General features: G+C 37.1%; 1 protein-coding gene across 1 annotated transcript in view; it reads right to left on the reverse strand.

Moving 5' to 3' along the window:
- LOC126763478 (ecdysone-induced protein 78C) overlaps positions 1–20,661 on the reverse strand; it is a 188,984-nt gene that overhangs the window by 146,051 nt on the left and 22,272 nt on the right. The window contains 2 exon segments of the mRNA XM_050481017.1: positions 14,774–14,915; positions 15,043–15,167. Of these exon segments, the coding sequence (XP_050336974.1) occupies positions 14,774–14,915; positions 15,043–15,167 (267 nt within the window).

Raw genomic sequence — 20,661 nt, forward strand, 5'->3', positions numbered from 1 at the left:
AATTTTCCAAACCGAAGTATGGCTTTTTTAATTGGTCGAGTGCCGTACCCTGTATTAAGTTTCGGAAAACGACAAAAATCAACAATTGAACCTCGATTTCTTGCCTCTCTAACAAGCACCTCTTACTGAAATCCATTCGACAAAATATGATGGCCTTTCAAAACACTGAGCAAATTATCGACCAAAATGGGTTGAATCTTCGTTAAAGCATAATTCTTGCCTCTCTGCTTCATGCAAAAGCTCTACGATCGTTTTTGACTCTTTAACGACGATTTAAAAACCGGCGTACATTCGATGAACATTTTTGAGGTTAGCAAAATTCAGACATGATGAAAGATGCCTTTCTGTATTAATGAATAGACTTACTAACGAGCAACGCTTGCAAATCATTGAATTTTATTACCAAAATCAGTGTTTTAAGACGCAATGGACATAAACCAACCAAAATGGGTTGTACAGAAGATATCGTTGCTATCTTTTGTACCGTGAAATGTCGATTCGTCATGTTCGCAGCAATTATTTTGTTTTCGATAATTTTACGCAAAGATTTTTGTAAAACCGCAAAATACTTTCCACAACGCGACACAGCTATTCTAAAAATGCTGGAAAACTTCGAGAACAATTCATCTCAAGAAATGGACCCGTAAGTTCCATAAGATTTGCTTTAACGCCTTTATCTACCAAGTTAAAGTTTTCTACAGATCTTTTTAACCAGCAACTTTAACGACGATTTACTAAACCTCTTGAATACCGGCGTACTCGAAAAGGTAGATTCGTCGAGAAATTTTCCTTCACCGACGTTTCCAAAATTTCCGTAGCAGTACTTCTTTTAGTTTCAATTTTTGTTGGTTATAAACGAATATCGAAGCACACAACGATCACCTCGGTACGTTAAAAGAGCTTTCGCGAGCTTAGGGTGAACAATTTTCCAGTGCCATTTTCATAATTCGGACTGCTGGAAAGTATGGAGAAAAACTTTGATTCCTGTTAAAGTTCCTGCTAAAGAAATTTTAGTTAAACGATTTGGATCCCGACTGTTCCGTGTCGATCCTCGACCGTAGGTGAAATTTAGGGTCTAGTTCTTTGCCAGTAGTCTTTCGATATATGGTATCATAAATCGATTATGTTTGCCATTCAAGGACCCCACTTATGTTTGAATCGATCTCCAATTTTTGTTCCTACCGAGACTTTGTATAGCTTGAGGAGGATATCATCTCAGGAGGTAAAACAAAACGTTCTCAGAGCAAATCATCTGCAAATAATATGCCTTGAGCTCTCCAATGAAGCGGGAAGTAATATTGAGTTTGTTGTTACCTTCAAGGATTTTGTTCCGAAATCATTTCCGCCAAAGACGATAGTTTCTTTAACCGAACTTACATAGTTCTACTAAGTTGACTACGTGCCACTTTGCGAGTTTCTTGTACAAATACCATGCGTGTGTGTGCGAACTATTTTTCTCGTTTTTTTTTTTTTTTTTAGTAATTCCACTTGTTTACTTAATTTTCCTTTCTTTTTTCGCTCACATGTTACAACCAAATATTAAGTGAAAAAGTGTGTCAATGTGTCAACAACAACAGCAATTTGAAAATCTAACTGGCAATTTGAGGCATTAAAATCAACTTAGCTGGCGTCGAAAATAATACCGCCAACAAAGTTTTGGTTTAATTATGTAAATGGGATTTTAAGGCGGCACACACTCACACAGCGCGAATTTGGCAAACTAAATCACGTAGCCCAAAACAAATTGGAGCGAGGGCGGCAGGGATAAGTGAAAGGAAAATTTCAACATATTGTGCTTAATTTGTAACAACAGCGATATTACCTATTTGCTTAATATAAGTTACAAATTATAGTTAGAAAGCTAGATATGTATGTGTGAGGAATTACACTACATACAAGTATGTATATGCAAACTAGACTAAAGTCTTCATATCGTTGCTTTGTGGGCAAATATTCCTAAATTGATCCACAGTATTGCACATATCTAGTCGTCAGCAATTGTTTTCTCTTCCCAGATTTTAAGGACTTGTTTGCGCAAGAAGACGAAAGTGGCAATCAACAATACCGAGACTTGTTGTAAAGCAAAGTTTAGGCGCTATGAAAAAATAGGGTTGCAATGATGGAAGATCGCCATAATCTCAATAGAAACTATGATGAATACCAAAATCGAAAATTGATTAAAAAAGTGTCAACACACCTGTTGCTTGTATTAACCAATTTGCCTCGTAAAGTTCGTTTTACTACACATAAAAGCTGGCCTGACATTCACCAGCAGTAACTGGATGGCAAGACAGGACTCTATGAAGGATTGAACTTTATTGGAGGTTTTCATATGCTTAAGAGCTTTTTTCATCGGAAAAAACACCACCTACCTAGGTGTAATACTCGAAAAAAATTACACTCACTTCAACATGGGTTGTTTTGCCCTCTATTTTTTAAATGACTGTTAAATTTTTGGTTTCAAGTATTTCGGCAAGTCTTTTTTGTCTGCAATACTGTATGCTCGATTTTTGTTAGATTACTCTTATATAATTTAGCAAAAAATCAAAATAATTGATATATTAAGACCGATTGGTCAATAGCAAATACCCACAGAGCGTTTTTTCGGTTCATTGTTTGTTATAACGGGTGATCCAAATATAGTTACTTTTTTCAATAGCATTTTTTTGACAGATCATGATTTCAAGTTATTTTTGTTCAGTATTGTTTGGCATTTCACCATGAAAGGACTTACGCCTGAACAACTTTTACAAATCAACTCTTTCAACTTTTTTATGAAAATTCACGTTCTGGAAAGAATGTGTTTCAAGCACTTCGCTCAACTTATGGTCAATATAATCGGTCTACGGACCGTACTATTCACATCATCATCACCCATCTTGAGATCCAGCATTCAATATTGGATGTGAGACCACGTGCAGCACGCAGTGAAGTAAATATCGCAGCCGTAGCTGAGAATGTGTACGAAGACCGTGGAAGGTCGATTCGGCACCGTTCGCAGCAACTCGAATTGACGTGTAGAACGACTTGGCGCATTTTACGTCGAGATCTTAAATTGAAAACGTATAAAATACAGCTTGTGTTATAATTGAAGACCTTCGATCTTCCCAAACGACATCGCATGCCTCTATGGGTTCTTCAAAAGTTCCAAGAGTATCCGACGTTCTCTAGCCAAATTTTGTTCATCGATGAGAATCATTTCTGGCTCAATGGACATGCAAACAAGTAAAATTGCCGCGTTTGGGACAAAGAGCAACGTGAAGAGATTCAAGAGCTGCCACTTCATCTTGAAAAAAAACAACGTTTTGCTGTGGTTGGTTGACCAGTGGAATCCTCATTATCCATATTTCGGTCCATATTTCTTAAAAAATGACGCCGGTGAGAACGTAACCGTTAATGGCGACCATCTATAACCGAACGCCATGGTAACCGATTAATTGATGCCTGCAATTGAAGCTTGTGAGCTCGGCGATATTTGGCTTCAACAAAAAGTCTATGCGGACAATGCCGCTTCGATTTAGACTTTGAAGCAAAACACTAGGTTTGTGATTCGCCAGTTACCAGTCGAAATGGGCGAACGAGTCATAGAAAATTGGACTCAACGAATGGATCATCTGAGACGTAGCCGCGGCCAACATTTGAAAGAGATAGTATTAAAAAAATACAAGTAAATGCCAAAGAATGTTCTTTCTCATGATAATAAACATTCTCCATTAAATTTGAAGCTTCTAGGGAAACCTCGAAATGGATCAATGGATAAATTCGCCATAAATTTTATTATTATTCTGCGTGATAACAGTCCCCGTCCAGCTATTGTTGATTTATGAAATCAATCCAGAGGAAACAATAAATAGAAAAATTTTTCAAAAGAATTAAACAAAATGTAGCAAAAAGCATAACCCCAAAAACAAAGAAGAGAAAAAATGGGTAACCAGCAACAATAAAATAAAAGCAGCAGCGTCAAAAAGACCTAAAAGAAAAGCGTTCCCACAATGCTAGCTCGGAATGGGAGTAAAGCAACGCCACAGGCTGTGTGAAGTGAATATCTTAATGATATGGCCAATAAGCCGCGCGTGTGTAAGTATGAGTGTAAGCCGCAGCACATCAATGACATAAGTACTCATGCGCCTATATAAACACATGTGTGTATATATGGATGTATTCATGTTTATATGTGTGATGTGAAATTCGCTGTGACCCGTTAAAGAGAGATTTCAACGAAATGGCAAACAAGTTTGTCGATCCATTTACTTCATCAACATGCAAGCGTTCTTTCAGCACTAAAATAGAGCACTGGCACAACCACTACACGGATGTCTGTCGGCTATGAACATTGTGTGACCAATATTGGAACACATATACAATATCTGCCATCACATATTGCGAAGGATGCCACACATGTGACCCACTTAGTCTATTTAAGGGTATTGTTGTGAGACGAGGACGAAGATTGTCGAAGTAGGCTATTATGTGTGGCATAATAAACGGGTGGAGGCTCTTTGGTTCAAACCCAGACCAGAGCAAACATGAAATTACAGAAAATGCGGCTTCTGAAAACGGTTGTTCGCTGCTCAGATATTAATTTTTCTATTAGGAAATGGGTTCTCATAAGCTCTATGTGGGAGGGGTGATTTCTATAAAACAAGCAATTGTGAACAATGGAACCGGAGACTTATACCCGATATTGAATAAAGACATAAGAACGATTTCATAGAAATTTGATCTATTATAAAATCATCATGAAACATGCCAGATAAAGTCATCTGAAATGATGTGAATGAATGTTATTAGGTTAAGTTTGGTTAAAGTACCGATTTTTCGTGAGACCCAGAATATCCCGACTTGGAGAGCTAAGAGATGCTGTTGTGATGCGCAAACTCTTAGGCATGGATCAAAAAGACCGTTGCATATCGAACGAAAAAACATTTAGAGGCTGCCACAAATCCAGCCAATTCGCCGGGTTCGTAATAAGTATGGTAACCAAGAAGCTTCAACCGTAGTCTACGGAAGTAGTGGAGAAGATAGTGTCTAGATATTTTTATCTCATCCTCCTCACTTCCATAAGACAGTTTCTAGTTAGGACCCCTACCAATTCAATGGATCTTTTACGTGCCACATTGTGCCAAAAGTATTTTGCAACCCCACAAGTGCTAGTTACCGACCAATGCTTACTGAGCTCGTCGAGGCCCGTAGATCCAACGGCCGAATTCACGAACACCTGCTTGATTTCATTTGGTGGAATTTGCGTAACTTGACTTTATAGTTTCCGACAATTTTAGTGTGGATTGTCACCCAAACAAGTTTCACATGAAAGAAATTTTACAAGTCACTCATCATACCCTTCCAACTATATATGGACGATGACCACATCTGATGAATCGACGTTACGAGTTTTCGAGAGATAGGTTCTATGGAAGATTTATGGTCCCTTACGAGCTATACGATGACATTGACATGGTTCAGCGAATCAAGAGACAGCGGCTACGTTGGCTAGATCATGTCGTCGGAATGTATGAAAACATTTCAGCTCTGAGAGTATTCGACGTAGTACCCGCGGCAGGAAGCAAAAAAGAGGAAGACATCCACTCCGTTGGAAAGATCCGGAGGAGGAGGACCTGGTTACACTTGCAATCTTCAATATGCGCCAAACAGCGTAAAGAAAGAACGACTAGCGAGCTGTTGTAAACTTGGCTATAACCGCGTTAGCGGTTTCTACACCATAAAACAAGAAGAACGGACGGTACAACTATTCTCACAGAAGGTTTGTGTTATGTGGTCTTGTATTAAATACTTGAAAATGTATGTTTGTATTAAAATACAGTCCGGGTCAAATTTGATCACTCAACTCTGAAAGATAAAGTTAAGGAAACCTACAAATATAATGTTAATAATCGGTTTAAAGGTAATCCATCTTAATAAAATATACTCAAATGAAACGATCCATCCTAATATACATGCATCAGAAGTTCTTGCGCAAACATCTGCAGTAAATTTGGCTAAACTTTACAACATTTAAAACACAATCAAAACGAAAGAATAAACTTGGTTCAAAATCAAAACATACAAAGAGCAACAACAAAAGCCAACTAAAAAAAAGAAAAACATTAAAAACAATTACAGTCACGTCAAAATTAAACAGCAATGACAAAATAATAAGTGAGCCTGCGAGTGAGCGAGCAAGTTGGACAAACCGCTGAGCCGCCTAACTGGGTCACGTCAAATTAAATTGTCTACGCGCGAGTGGAAGTGCAAGACACACCAATCGCAGCACAATGGCAACCACCGCACAACTCAAAACAATGAACAAATGAAAAAAACAACAGGCAGAACACCAAAAACCAAACAACACTTGGGGGGTTAAGAGCAGCGGAATTGTTAAATTCGATAAACCATGGATGACTCGCGACTATTTAATCGGCGGTTGGTCAACAACCGCTGTTGAGGGTCTAAGCGCGCCTCGAGGCAGGCGAAGAGTGGGAGGCGCTTTGACAGGCGTATTCTGAATGAACAGCGGTGAATGCTTTCAAGCTTTGAACACATGAATGCGCGGCGTTTGCGCATGACGACGCTGCGCGGACTCGCTGACTCGGCTTCGGTTGAGTGCACAGCAAAGGCAAATGAGAAGACATATTTTAAATAGTAGTCTACCAGTAATAATATAAGAAAAAAATGTAAGCAACACGTAATTTATTGCAAAAGTTGTATTTCATTTTATTTTTTTTTTTTTACTTTTATTTTGTATACAGTTACTTTTTGCACGTTTAAGACGCACCAGACTCTGTGGCGACTGCTCACTTTTCTCGCAGCTTGACGTTGAACAGCAATTGGTATTTACCGTAATGTTTTGTGTTAGTTACAAATTTTTGTTTTTAATGATCTCGAGGTGAATGTGTTTTGTGGGTGAGGCATTAACAATGGTAATATGGTAACCTTGGCATATCATCACTCATTAACTAATTTGTAGATGTATACTAAATACTCGACCGCCTTTCTAAATAGTAGCAGGTTTGCTGGAAACTCACTTTTGGGCGCTGCTGTATGTCTTCACCTCGGATGCAAATACATTTTTGAGTCTTTAAGCAATACTTTACTTGAGTTATGAGCCTCTGTAACTCACTGCCAATCCTGGTGACTGTAGTAAGTCGTTTTTAGTGCATATAACTCCTTCTGAGCTTATTCTTTACTGGCGTAGACACCACTTACGCGGTTATAGTCGAGTTAACAGCAGCGCACCAGTCGTTTATTCTTTTCGCAATATGGCGCCAATTCGAGATACCAAGTGCAGCCTGACGTCTCCAACGCTGTGGAGGTGTTTCTCTTCCTCTGCTTTCCCCGGCGGTTACTGCGTCGAATACTTTCAGAGCTGGAGTGTTTTCATCCGTACCGACGAAATGACCTGGCCAGCGTAGCCGTTGGGGCTTATTCAATCAATTAATATAACCCTTTCACACAAAACTCGTATCTTTCCTCAGAATTGACGATCGTTGCCCTTTTAAAGTTGTAAAACTCTTTGAGTCCTGTGGTTGATCGACTTTGGTGTTAAGAGGTCGATCCTAACTAGAATTTTACTTGGACAGCTTAGCATGGAACGTCTGTCGCTTGTGGTATCTAAAACTCCGATATATAAGGATATTATGATCACTTAAAAATCGACAAAGCGCTTTGAGCTTATCAAAAATGTATTGAGACGGCCATATCTTCTGGTTTGCCTAAGGTAACACTGCCGAGATGTTTCAACCTGAGTCTTACAAAGCATGGACAATGAAGCAGAGAACGCCTAGATATTTCCACCTCAACCTCCTCCATACAACGTTGACAACTAGCGTCCTCCGAGATGGTTAGCATAAACACATCGATGCCTATTGCACAGTGTCCAGTAAGAACCCTTATGCTCGCGGCAAGATGATCTCCTAGATCTCCCGTGTTCTACTCTAGGCCAAAATAATTTAGCGATCGCACAGGAGCAGGTCGTCGACTAGCGCCTGCTAAGCGTACGTGAGGTCCATTGGTTTAGTGCACCAATGGAGATCACACGCGGTTCCATTCCGATGTGAGCGGGTTAAAGGTACCCCCTGTGGCAAACTCATTGGCTTTGCAGTTGCCGGCGATTCCGCAAGGACTAGACACCCAACAAGTCTATGAAGTATTCTATTTCTAGACACTCCTTGACTTCCTTTGAACTTTTTGAGCGCACTGTTATTTAGTTTAGTTTACCGCTGGTATTGCCGCTCTGCTATTGGAGTGAATTTTCATCTATCTGAACTATATTGCACTTTGAAGCAGTACGTCTACTTCTACCTTTATAGTAGCCACTTCTGTTATTAAAGCTAAAATTCACGGAGAGTTCCTTACTCCCCCTCCAATCTTTCCTTTTAGCTTGGACCCTACCGTGAAAAAGTTTACTGTGCTTCTTCTCCAACGACTCCTCCCAAACCACATATTCTTCGTGGGCACATGAGCAGAGGAAAGGCCGCCACGAGTAGCTTCTGTGTGCGCCAGTGTTTATTGATGGTATGATGGATCCAAGCGAGGTCGTAGATAACAATGAATTTATCACATAAACTTAGACTGTCACACTGGGTGTGCCCATTATATATGATTTTCACTTAAACCCAGCGGTAGCAGATATTAGGAAAACTAGAAGAGGTTAGCAGGGAAATGCTCGAAAAGATGCTTCCCTTAGTAATGGAGACGGTTAAGCATAATTTTAAAAATGTATATCGATGAAATTTATATCACTGTAAGGATCTTCTTAATTTAAATTACTTTCAGACTTCTCATTTTTGACAGAATTCAAACTTAGCTCCTCATAGATTACTTAATGGGAATAGTTCGTAATTTTGGAAAAAATCTATCAACAAGACATGGGGAAGGAAAAAAATTAACGGTAATTAATAATTTGATATTCGGGGTTCTCTCTTCCTTATGAATTTTGTTCCTTAGAAATTTATAGAATCAAGGAACTCTAACCCATCTTCTACCAACTAATTGCAAAATTCTCCAAAACAATTAAGAAAATCAACATTTTCTTCGAGTTCATTACAACACTAAATTAAGAAAGTCTTCTTTGTTAAGACGAGTGCCTCGGCAACGAACCAATTTAGTAAAACCATCGACTGAAGGTAATTTATTTCTTTGTACTTTACTACCTTTGCAGTTAATGCAACTTTTAGTTCGTTAACTTCAGTTAATCACTTTATCTTCGACAGCTATACGCTTGAGTGGCACCATCCGCCCACACAAGTTTTGCGCGGTACGTGCAACAGACAGTTTTTGTCGTCTTTTGTTTCGCTGCTTTTTTGTTTTTGATTTTTTGGGGTTCATGAACCGTTTCCTAGCAGTTGCTCGCTGCAGAGCCTACACCGCAACAAAGAAAGAAAAAAGATCAAAACACAACAACTACAAAAGCAGTAAGACGCCAACTGAAAGGTAAGACGAAAAACGAAAATGGAAAAGCTTCTACAACAACAGCAACACTCGCAGCACGAGCAACACGAGCAACGGCACTAAGATAGAGTCTAGGAAGTTTATCCAAATAGCCAGGCCAATGGCTTTAACGTGAGGTTACGAAAAGGTGCAGCAATGGGTTAATGTATGACAGCATGTACAGTTCGCTATATACATACTTACATACATATGAATATACTACGTTATGTGTGTTTTTGCTTTGCACGAAACAATTCGCAGTTGGTTTGCTAAGCGCATGCGGCATTATGTTGCATGCCACCACTTGAGTTGTTGTTTTATGTGCGCATTTTTTTGCACAATTTTTGTGTTGTTGTTGTACTTGTGTTGCAAATTGATTGAAATGTATGCAGAATAAGACGGCAAAAAAGTAAATGTGGCAATTTGTTGCAGACCTCACGTTGCATTTAAAGATATTTGTTGCACAAACGGCACTATCATCCGCAGGCGTACACGTACGAACCCGCTGCAGCATCAACAATCACACGTGCTTGGAGTGCAAACGTACAGGGTGCACGTTTTGAATGAAAGTGATTTTTCAAATATTATTAGAATTGTTGTTAAACTCCCCGGGATTGATAAACCCCGAAATTCCAAGATTTTAAACGTATGATGTCGAGATCTCGCATGAGTATAGGATGTGTGTTGTGGTTGAAAATAATTTTTTAATATTAATCCATTAGTTTTTAAATTCACATATATTTTATCAATTCCGAAATTTCGAGATTATAAATTTATGGTTTCGGGATCCCGAAAAGTTACAGTGGGAATGTTTTGATTGAAAGCGAAATCTAAAACATTATTCTAATATTTTTTTGAGGCCGTCTTTTCAGCAATCCCGATATTTCGGGATTTGAAATTTATGATTTCGGGATCCTGCAAACGTTCATGTAAGCGTTTGATTAAAAATTATTTTTTCAATGATATTCGAGTTATTTTTTGATACTCCATATTCTTGTCAATCCGGACATTTCGGGATTTTAAATTTGCAATTTCGGGATACCACAAAGGTTCAGTATGAGTCTTTGAAATATTATTCGAGTATTTCTTTAAATGTCACATTTTATTAATACCGGAATTTCGGGATTTTAAAATTACGATTTCGGGATTTCGATTTTTTTTATTTTGCAATATTGTGTTTTTTTTTTTTTAATTTTTGAAGAAAATAAATACAACAAAAAACGGGGTTTATATTTTTTGTATAAAATACTTTTATTATAAAACACTACCGTCTGTAAGGAACGGTCCTCCTCTCTGTTTCGAAACGAAGCAGCACTAAACTTAGTGAATATTGGCTTGTTCTGGCTTATTGACTCGAACAGAAAAATAAAGATGGCATTAATTGAACTTTTGATATACATATATATTGGAAAGGAATATAAGTTTGGGATCATTCGAATCTTACATTCAAAGCTTTGCTGAATGTTCCTAAGATTCCTTAGTTACCAATAAAAGAAAACAAGGTTGCTCATAAGGCGACCACCCTGTAAACATTAACGGAAATAGTTTTTCATTTTGTGCTTTCAGCCTCTTCGTTTTTACTTCACCGGTTAAGCGGAATTTTTATTTCCTTTTTTTAGTTCGGTGTTCATTTGATTGCTTCGATGCTCTCATTGCGCGTCTGCGAATTCATGCAACAATAGTTGCATGTGACTATGTGAATGTATGTACATATATGTATACATATGTAGCACACCCACATGTTGCACGTATTCCGTTTTTGATTTCTTCACTCGCCTTAATTCCGCCTCTGCAGCTTTTGGCCGCGTTTTGCCTCGCATTCCACACTTTCCTTTGTCGCTTTGCTGTTATCTTTATGTGTGCAGCTTGCGACATCCTTCCTGGTCGGTAGGTCTTATGTAATGCTCCAACTGGATGATAAACTTACATCTGTATGCATTCATATATACGTATATGAATATACATATATGTATATATGGATTTGTAGGCCATGAATTGTTCTTAACATAAGCGTGTATGGAAACTAGGAATGTAAATTCTTGACCCGCATAGAGTGCCATATTAACGTTCTTTTTTCCATGGAACGCAAACTGCCTTCAGGTATTACTCATAGTTTTACTTAGTTTTTGGGCGGAATATTTGAGGTCGAGTGGTTAGATCAAGTCACGTCCAAGTGAATTGCCAATAAAAAAAATCCTAAATAAAAAAAAATAGAATGGTAACTATTCGATAGATTTCGAACCTTGAAAAGAAGACCAGGATTAAATAAAATAATTAAAGTACCTGCGGTCGGCCTGGGAAAGTATGCTATTGATGCAGAAACAATTTGAAATCCTGGGGTTTTGAGGTTCATATGCATCCACCTTATATTCCACACTTGGTAATAAGTGATCCTCTCCATAGCGAATGATTCTACTGATAAGAAATTTGCCTCAAGAGAAACTTATGAAAACCGATTGTCACATTTTTTTGCTTTTAGGGGCGAATGGTTCTAAGAGATGAAATTACTTTCAAAATAGCAGCAAAAACAAAGCACCGCCTACTCGACCTAAATCGAGATACGCTAAATCTGCTGCATATAACTTTAAATTTAATGTAGAAATAATGGATTTCTTTATACTAAACCTATTTTGTCTAGACCTTTTGTTAGACAAATTGAGTTAAAATTGAGCTATCATTTGACCAAGACAATAATCAGACTGTTTTTGTTTTGAAATTTTGATAAATACCTCTGCCAATTCTCATATAAATCTCAACACACCCTAATGTATGTATACAAGTATATTTGGGATTTTCTTACCCACAAACTAATAGTACTTTATTGTCATATTATTGCACACATTCTATGATAATTACCTTCATATCTTATTAGGCCGTCTGCAAACGGCGGATACCGTAAAATATTTCAGCTTCATTATGGATAGGAAGCTTTCTTGGAAGCCAAATATCGAAGAGAAAAAAATGCATCTATTGCCTTATAAAACTGTACAGCAGCCATTGGCAAAAGATGGGGTCTCTCACCGAACGTGGTCCTTTGGCTCTACGACACCATAGTCAAACGCATTATGTTCTTTGGAGCCTTTATGTGGTGGAGGACTCTAGAAAAGATCACACAAGCAAAGAAACTCAAAACCGTTCAACAGACGGCGCTCATCAGCATGTGTGGTGCACTAAGGCCAACTCCAACCATGGCACTTATCATCAGAGAATCTGGGTTCCCAAATGAACACGTGACCGAATATCTTGGATCATTTTTCTTTTCTTTTTCTTTTCTAGTCTTTTTCTTTTTTTCTTTCTAGTCCTTTGGTAGATTTGTTTTTTATATACGATTATTGCTTAACACTACGAAATTAAAATTAATTATTTAATTGTCTTGGTTCACATTAGTTAATTTAATGTCTGGCGGACTTCGTGCATGATGTGCAAGGTAATATAATATAAAAATGCTTATAGGCCTTGGATCGACTTAAACAACACAGCCTCAGCTATGGTAAAAATTTCATAAAGCTCTTGACAACATAAATATAGCTAAATATATTTTTTTTAAACAAGAAGAAAATACGTAAAACATAAAATTTTCAGAGGATGGGATTATTTAAGTATTATTTAACTACATTTTTTTTCATATTCCTCTTTTTTTTTCTACAGAACACTAATCTGCATGAAAAATTAAATGATCAAATTTAAACAGGACTGGTCAATTTAAACTTCGTGCGGATAAATGTCTTCTTCCTAGATAGATGAAACCGTTTTTAATGTGTAAGTTTCGGATCACAAGTATTTGAGTGACACGAAGCATTCACATTTTTATCGAAAAATTCCCTCATGCGTATCGTTCATCCACCGCCATTAAAGCCGCTAACATTGAAAAAGTTATAGAAACAATGCTGCGGATCGTCGTATTGAAATCAGAGAGATAGCATATAATCTCAATATCTCTTATGGGCTAACTAGTTTTTGTTTAAAGTTTTAGTTATTGTTATGTTTAATATTTTTATTAATGTTTTCGTTACAGTTTTAAGTATAAGGCGTGTCAATGCTAGACTTCTACCGGAAGACTTAAATCTTTTGCAAAAACAACTTTGAGTAGAAGTGGCAAAAAGATATTATTGACGTGATGGTGACAAGACGTGGATTTTTGAATATGATGGCAGTCAGAACTGTCAGCAATCTAGCGAATAGCGCTCCAAAAATGAGCCGAAACCGGAAAAACCAAACCGAGCCAAACGGCTTATAACAAATGTACGAAAATGAAATTTTATTTGTTGTTTTTTAATCACTCCGCGTTAAATTTGATAAGTGGTATTATCGAAAACTTAAATCCAAATCTTTAGTTAGTTTCTCACTTCATCCTTGTTGATATATAAAATCTCAAGGATACCATGAAAATATTTCTAATTTGCTGTAGAATTTTTTTCATAATTTTCATAATTTTTTTTTCAAAACTTTTTTCATAATTTTTTTTTTCAATTTTTTTTTTTCACTTTTCTCATAATTTTGTTTTTTATTTACAACAAACCTACGAGTATTATTATTACACATTTTTAACCCAAAAATGGCAAACGTGTGGCAGCACACTATAATGGGTATACAAAATAGACCTACCGCACTTAACATTTTTTGAATTTTTACCATTAAAGTGAGGTTATGTACGATTATGCTTGTATACTACAATGACACGAAGCGATATTGCATATGTCCAAAATGTTGGCTAATAAAGTTATCATTGACAAAGCTAAGACAAAACGGTACAAACTGAAACTTTAATTTACGACATGAAAGGATTTATAAATAAATATTTTTGGTGTTGTTGTTTCCATTGAAATAGTCGACTGTAAATAAGAGGCTGTGACATTTTAATGGATTTCTTATTTAATTTTTTTTCTGTTGATACTCGTTGATATGTCAGTGCTTTGGCACGATTTTCCAATAGGTAATTTTCCGCCAACAACGACGCCGTCATGCACTTTTGTCACCTTGTGACAGTTGCTTGACTCCATTTGACTCTTTACAGCGCGCCAGCCAAACAAACAGGCAGGCGACCAAGCGAACGAACGGCGGAAAAGTGAACGGACAGATGGACCAAGTGACAACGGGTCATGTTGGCGGAAGCGGGTGGCAGACAGCAGGCAAGCGTGGTGCGGCGCGGTTATTTGAGTATCGAAGATATATAAATGAAAAATGTGATCGCTCGCGGCGCCTGCGCAAGACACTGCACGAGGGTTGCGGGGGAGGCAAGGGGCAATATATAAACTTAATACTATGGCAGACCAAATGGACAAATATACAATTGAAAATGTATTATTTTAAAATTGATTTTTTTTTTTTTTGATTTGGTTTTACTTACAGTCTCGACTCATGCCCGCCGAGAGGCATTTCTTGAAGCGACAATATTGGCAACGATTACGATTCAAACGTATCACCAGACATTTACCATCACGCAGGCAACGATATTCGATTTGTTTTTGTATGCTGCGACGAAAGAAACCCTGCAAAATGAATAGTAAATCGGAATTAATTTAAAAGCAAAAAAATAGAAAAATCATATTTTTTGTTTTTGGTGTTTTCCTATTTCAATTGTTTATGTATCGGTGTATGTGTGTGTGTTTGTCTCACCTTACAACCCTCGCACGAGGTTACACCATAATGGTAGCCGGACGCCTTGTCGCCACAAACTTTGCACGGCACAAATGATTTCGTAACGCTGTTGGAATTGGAGTCCGCTATGGCAAATTGCTGATCTGTAATTGTAGTGCACACGAGTGTTTAATGTTGCAGTTGGTTGATTACAAAAAAAAAATAAATAAAATCAATTTTAAATTAAAATTTAATTCTTATAATAAGGTAAATGGTTGGTGCATAAGTCGTAACAGCGAGCATCGAAGAGGTGATTTGGAAAAAATAGGTCTTGTAATAGAATTCGTTAATATGATAACACATTAAGGGAGACATAGCTCTTCTTAGCAGAGCAATGCATGTTAAAATCCACAGTATGTTGTTTAACAGTCGATAAGAAATTTCAGGCAGGCTGTGCTTTTAGGCATCATGGGTTTACGCGTTTCAACAAATCGATTTTTTTTATTGCCTTATCAAATTCTACAACACCTCTAGACTATTGTTCTAAGTTTTCAAGTTGATCCGAGAAATAGTTTCGGAGATACAGCTTTGAGAAGTTGTGCGTTCGCGGCTAGCTAGGCTAAGTGCGCCGTCTTTAACCCGTTTTTCTCGAAAATGTGTTCTTGAAGTCGGTTGGCAAGATTTCTCGAGCATTACTCAACTGATCTTCATGAAATTTTACACAGGTCTTTGAGATACCTTTCTTAAAGACTTGGATGAAGGACTTTTTTTCGATTACAACTATTTGAAAAAATAAATGTCGCGAAATTTTATTTTTTTTTTTTTGTAAAAATGTCTACCAAAAATCCAATTTTCAGTTTTTTTCCTTCGTCCAAGTTCTAAGTTAAGGTTTTAACTAAAACACATATTTTTTCACTTTAGATGATCCTGTAAAGAGTTATCCTGCCAAAGCAGGCGCATCTACCCTGTCTTTCAAAAGTATTTGAAAAAGTATTACTATCAAAGATAACTCCTTTCCTCCATGAAAATAATACAATACCGTCAATTCGGGTTTCGTGCGAAACATGGCACAATAGAGCAAGTAAATAGAATTACTATCGAGATAGGGAAAGCATTTGAGCACAGGGAGTACTGTTCAGCAATATTTTTAGATGTAGCTCAGGCGTTTGATAAGGTGTGGCACGAAGGTCTTTTATACAAGATTAAAAAAATTCTACCTTTAGAACTGTATAAAACATTGGAGTCTTATTTAAAAAATAGACGTTTTATGGTAAAAGTGGGAGATTTCATATCTAATGAACGACAGATAGGGGCTGGTGTACCCCATGGCAGTGTTTTAGGCCCAACACTATACATCATATATACAGCAGATCTTCCAACAGCTAATAATGTATTAACTTCAACTTTTGCGGATGACACAGCTATAGTGAGCCGTAACAAATGCCACATTTTAGCATCACGAATATTAGCGAAGCATTAAAGTTCTGCCGAAGAGTGGCTAGCGAACTGGCGTATAAACGTGAATGAACAGAAGTGTAAGCATATTACATTTTCGCTAAGATCAAAGATGTGCCCGGCAGTAAAAATAAACAATATATTAGTACCCCAAGCGAACGAAGTAACATATCTTGGTATTCACCTACATAGAAGGCTTACGTGGAGAAAACACATCTCTAGTAAAATAACATGTATGAAGATTAGAGCTCCAAATTTAAATTGGCTTTTAAATAAAAACGCAAAACTTAGCCTAGACAACAAAGTGATTTTGTATAATGCGGTCATAAAGCCGATTTGGATGTATGGCATTGAACTGTGGGGTACGACCTGTGCAACCAATATTGATATATTACAAAGGTTTCAATCAAAAATGCTTAGAACAATCATGTGTTCACCATGGTACATGCGTAACGAAAATATCCATAAAGACCTTGGTATCCCTATGATAAAGAAATAAGTAGAAAACAGCAGAATTAAATATACATATATCTAAACTCCGAGATCACCCAAACCCTCTGGCTAATGCTTTGGCACATTCCTGCGATCAAACACGACTTAAAAGAAGAGATATGCCTGCGTACTAAGGAGCAACATATCACCAAAACAGCTCAATCACTTGCTTGAGCCTGTCTAGTTTTTAATTAGATTTAAGATTTTATAACTTATTGTTAGGCTTTAAGAAAAAGCAGATCCAATAAATAAAATAATTTTAAAACAAAAAAAAAAATCTTTTTTCCGAGGGGTTACCAGAAATGGCGTCGCAATGGCCGATTTTAAAATATTTCCAGAAATTCACTGTTAATAGTGTGTAATTGTAATAAAATATTTCGTTTTTTATATGAGAAAAAAATTGTTGAAAAAATGCTGTTTTTAATCGGGGAAGCCTATGTAACCGCTTAAATTCTAAGCGGATCTATATCCGGTTTAAGATTAGTTGGTTATATAAATATAATATAAAAAAAATATTTGGTACAGAGTTGCCACCTATTCCGAAAAATTAAAATTAGCGAAATATTTCAAAATGACAACAAATAGGAAAAACTTCCATAAAATAGTCGAAAACACTAACATTGAAATACATACATATGTATGTATATGTTTCATCTGATCAAATTTGACCCGGACTGACATATGTCTAATGAATTCACTACCTTCAGAGAGTTCTAGTAAGTAGGCGGAAAGACGTAAATTGAAATAAATATATCATCTGATCAAATTTGACCCGGACTGACATGTGACTGATGAATTCATTATCTTCACTGAGCGCTTCATGCCAGTCAATTACTTGTGTTAGTGAAAAAGTTTTCAAACGATTCTACAAAACTTCAAGCAAAATAGTTATACAACTTTTTCCAAGGTAAAAATCGCCAGAAAAACTTTTCGCGTTGTAAACAGATAGCTGCTTTACTCACACTGTTTGAAATTTGCAGTTGAAACACATTTTCTTTTTCGATTCGTCTTACGCGCGCAGTTTATATGAACCAGTTCGGGTCAAATTTGATCTTGGGTGTATAAAAAATTATACCTAAATTGTACCATCTGATTCCATAAACTGTCCCTAAAAAGCTTTGTAGGGATCTAAATAGGCACATTATTATCGTTTCTGAAATAAGTTAAATTTATCCATTGTATCCCATAACAGCACTGAAAACCAGAAAAAATGGCCACAGCATAGATCAGAAAAAATACTGAAATGACATCGAAATGCTTCAAAGCAGCCTTGAAATTATCACGAAGTGATTGAAAACAAAATTTCAATGACACAAAAACCGCTTGAAAACGCTTTTTCTTGTTTGCCAATTTTTTCAACGAAGTTTAACTGGAAAGTTTTAACCGAATACCTGAAATTAAATTTTTTTTAGTAAAAGCTGCGAATGCCGTGATTATTCCATACAAAAAAACGGATAACTCAGTAAACATTCTTGAAGCAAAAGGATTGTCTCAGTGGATATATGAAACTATTCTCCTAAGATCCATTTACTACTTCAGTAATTCAGTTGAGTTCATAATATAGTATTAAGAACAACTCCATTAATTACTTAGAAAAATTCGAATTATTGATTTATTAAAATTTTACTTCTATTCCAAAATTGATATTCATGTTGTTATAACAAGAACCGCAATTTCTTTAATCAACTAATTGCAAGCATTATTCCCGTTTCCAATCCACCAGTGAGATTTGTGTGTATAAATAAAACCTAATTAATCAATTGGCGAAGTGCTGGCCACTTCATGTAAGTATACAACTACATAGATATGTATCAATGGACATACGGAAGTACACACGGAAGTACCTGTAGCAAATGTTACTCATACGCACTGTCAGCTGCAGGGGAAAGCTGCGAAACACTTATTCACCCATGTATTACAGCATATCCGTTAGCTATGTGCTAATACATGAACGTGATTTATTTTCCACCATTAATTTTCACTTTCCATTTTTCTTCCGCAATATTCTCATCTTCCGTGTTATGCGTTTGCTTCACATCCGCGCGTGCGCTCTCGCTAGTAATTGATATTGATGTGTAATAATTCACGTAGACGTTGCTTTCTTCCAATTGCTTTTCTTGCTACTAAGTTATCGTTGTTTTTATTGTTGTATGCGTATACTGCAATGGATGTTAATTGTCATCGTGACACGTGACTAATGACAGCTCAAAGCAATAGCGAGCTTGACTTTTGTTTTACTCACACAAGTGAATTCATGCGGTCATTTTGCTCTTTTATAGAGGCAAGTTCGACATGAATCTGCTTTAGCCTCAATAAATTTTTTGAAACTTAGACCAATGTTGCGTTTTGAAGAAAAAATTGATATCCAATGTACTTTTCTTGATATCTTCATATTTTTATTTTGTGTTGGTGAGCTTCCTGTTTCCATCTTTTACTTTCTAAGAAATTCCCTGTCAGCTTTACCGCAATTTTTTTACTACCCTGTCAATTTAATAAGCCTTAACGCTTTCAACAACCAACCAAATTATAATCAACGCTCATAAATGAAAGATATCTTAATTTTTATTAGTCTGAGATTTTGGCACGATTAATGTTGCTTGTTGACCGAAAAGCAAAGGAAGCAAAATTCAACTAACCCAACTAATTAACTAACAATAGAACCAACTCTCAAGGATATGCGGATGACATTGTAATCATAGCTGGAAAAGAATGGTGCAGAGGAGTTGGGCTGACCATAAACTCCTCGAAGACGACCATCGTCCTGTTTCCTGCCCTCAGGAACCTAACGCTTGGGGCAGAGACATATAGATGACTAACATGGTCTAATACCTTGGTCCTGGATTCTACTATACATGACCTGACCATGGTTAAAGCTACTAAATCAGCTTTGGTGTGCAATCGGCTAGCTGGTAAATCTTGACGCTATAAGCCAAGGATTGGCAGGTGGTTGTACACCATGCTCGTGCGACCGATTATTATATATGGAGCGGTGGCTTGGTACCCCGAAAGCATTGCAGACTTCGGTATGACTTCAACTATAGAAGCTGCAAGGACTTGCCTGTATCTGACTGTCGGGTATCATACACACATGTCCGACGGCGGCAATTAAAGTCATGCTGGATCTCGCATCGCTTCACCTAGTAATTGGTCAGATTGTCAAACACTCACTCCTCCAAATGACAGCAGAAGGGTTTACCAGAGATAAGATAATCTCTTCCCAACGCATGCAGTACGTAAGTGGTGAAACCATTGGCTCTTCTCCCAAGGGACAGCATTAACCAAAGTGAAAATCTTCACTAAGAAGTTCAAGGTTCCCCTCAGCAGTAAGTCTGAAAGGAACGATTCCGTTCTCGAGCTACTGCTTAGGGATAGTACACCGACGGCTCGAAAACGACTGAGGTAGTTTTCCGCCCATTTTACAAACAGGTATAAACTCGGTTCTGCTACATGGAGCCTGAAACTCCAGAATACCTACAAAATGGCTGCACAGGTTAAAGAACCTTGGATCCATGTTTCCAATGCGTTCCCTTGGTATCTCTGGATGCTCACCTCCAAATTTTACACGTGTCATTTGAAGGATAGGTTTTACTACAAAACAAATGAACTGAATAGTAATGGTGCCGTCTCGTAGAAATGATACGATCCAACATAGATTTCAGACCTTGAACTTTTAGATAATTTTCGAAAAAATAATCTGTAACCACGCTCTTG

The sequence above is a fragment of the Bactrocera neohumeralis genome, chromosome 6 (genome assembly GCF_024586455.1).
Source record: "Bactrocera neohumeralis isolate Rockhampton chromosome 6, APGP_CSIRO_Bneo_wtdbg2-racon-allhic-juicebox.fasta_v2, whole genome shotgun sequence".
In the NCBI taxonomy this organism is placed as follows: domain Eukaryota; kingdom Metazoa; phylum Arthropoda; class Insecta; order Diptera; family Tephritidae; genus Bactrocera; species Bactrocera neohumeralis.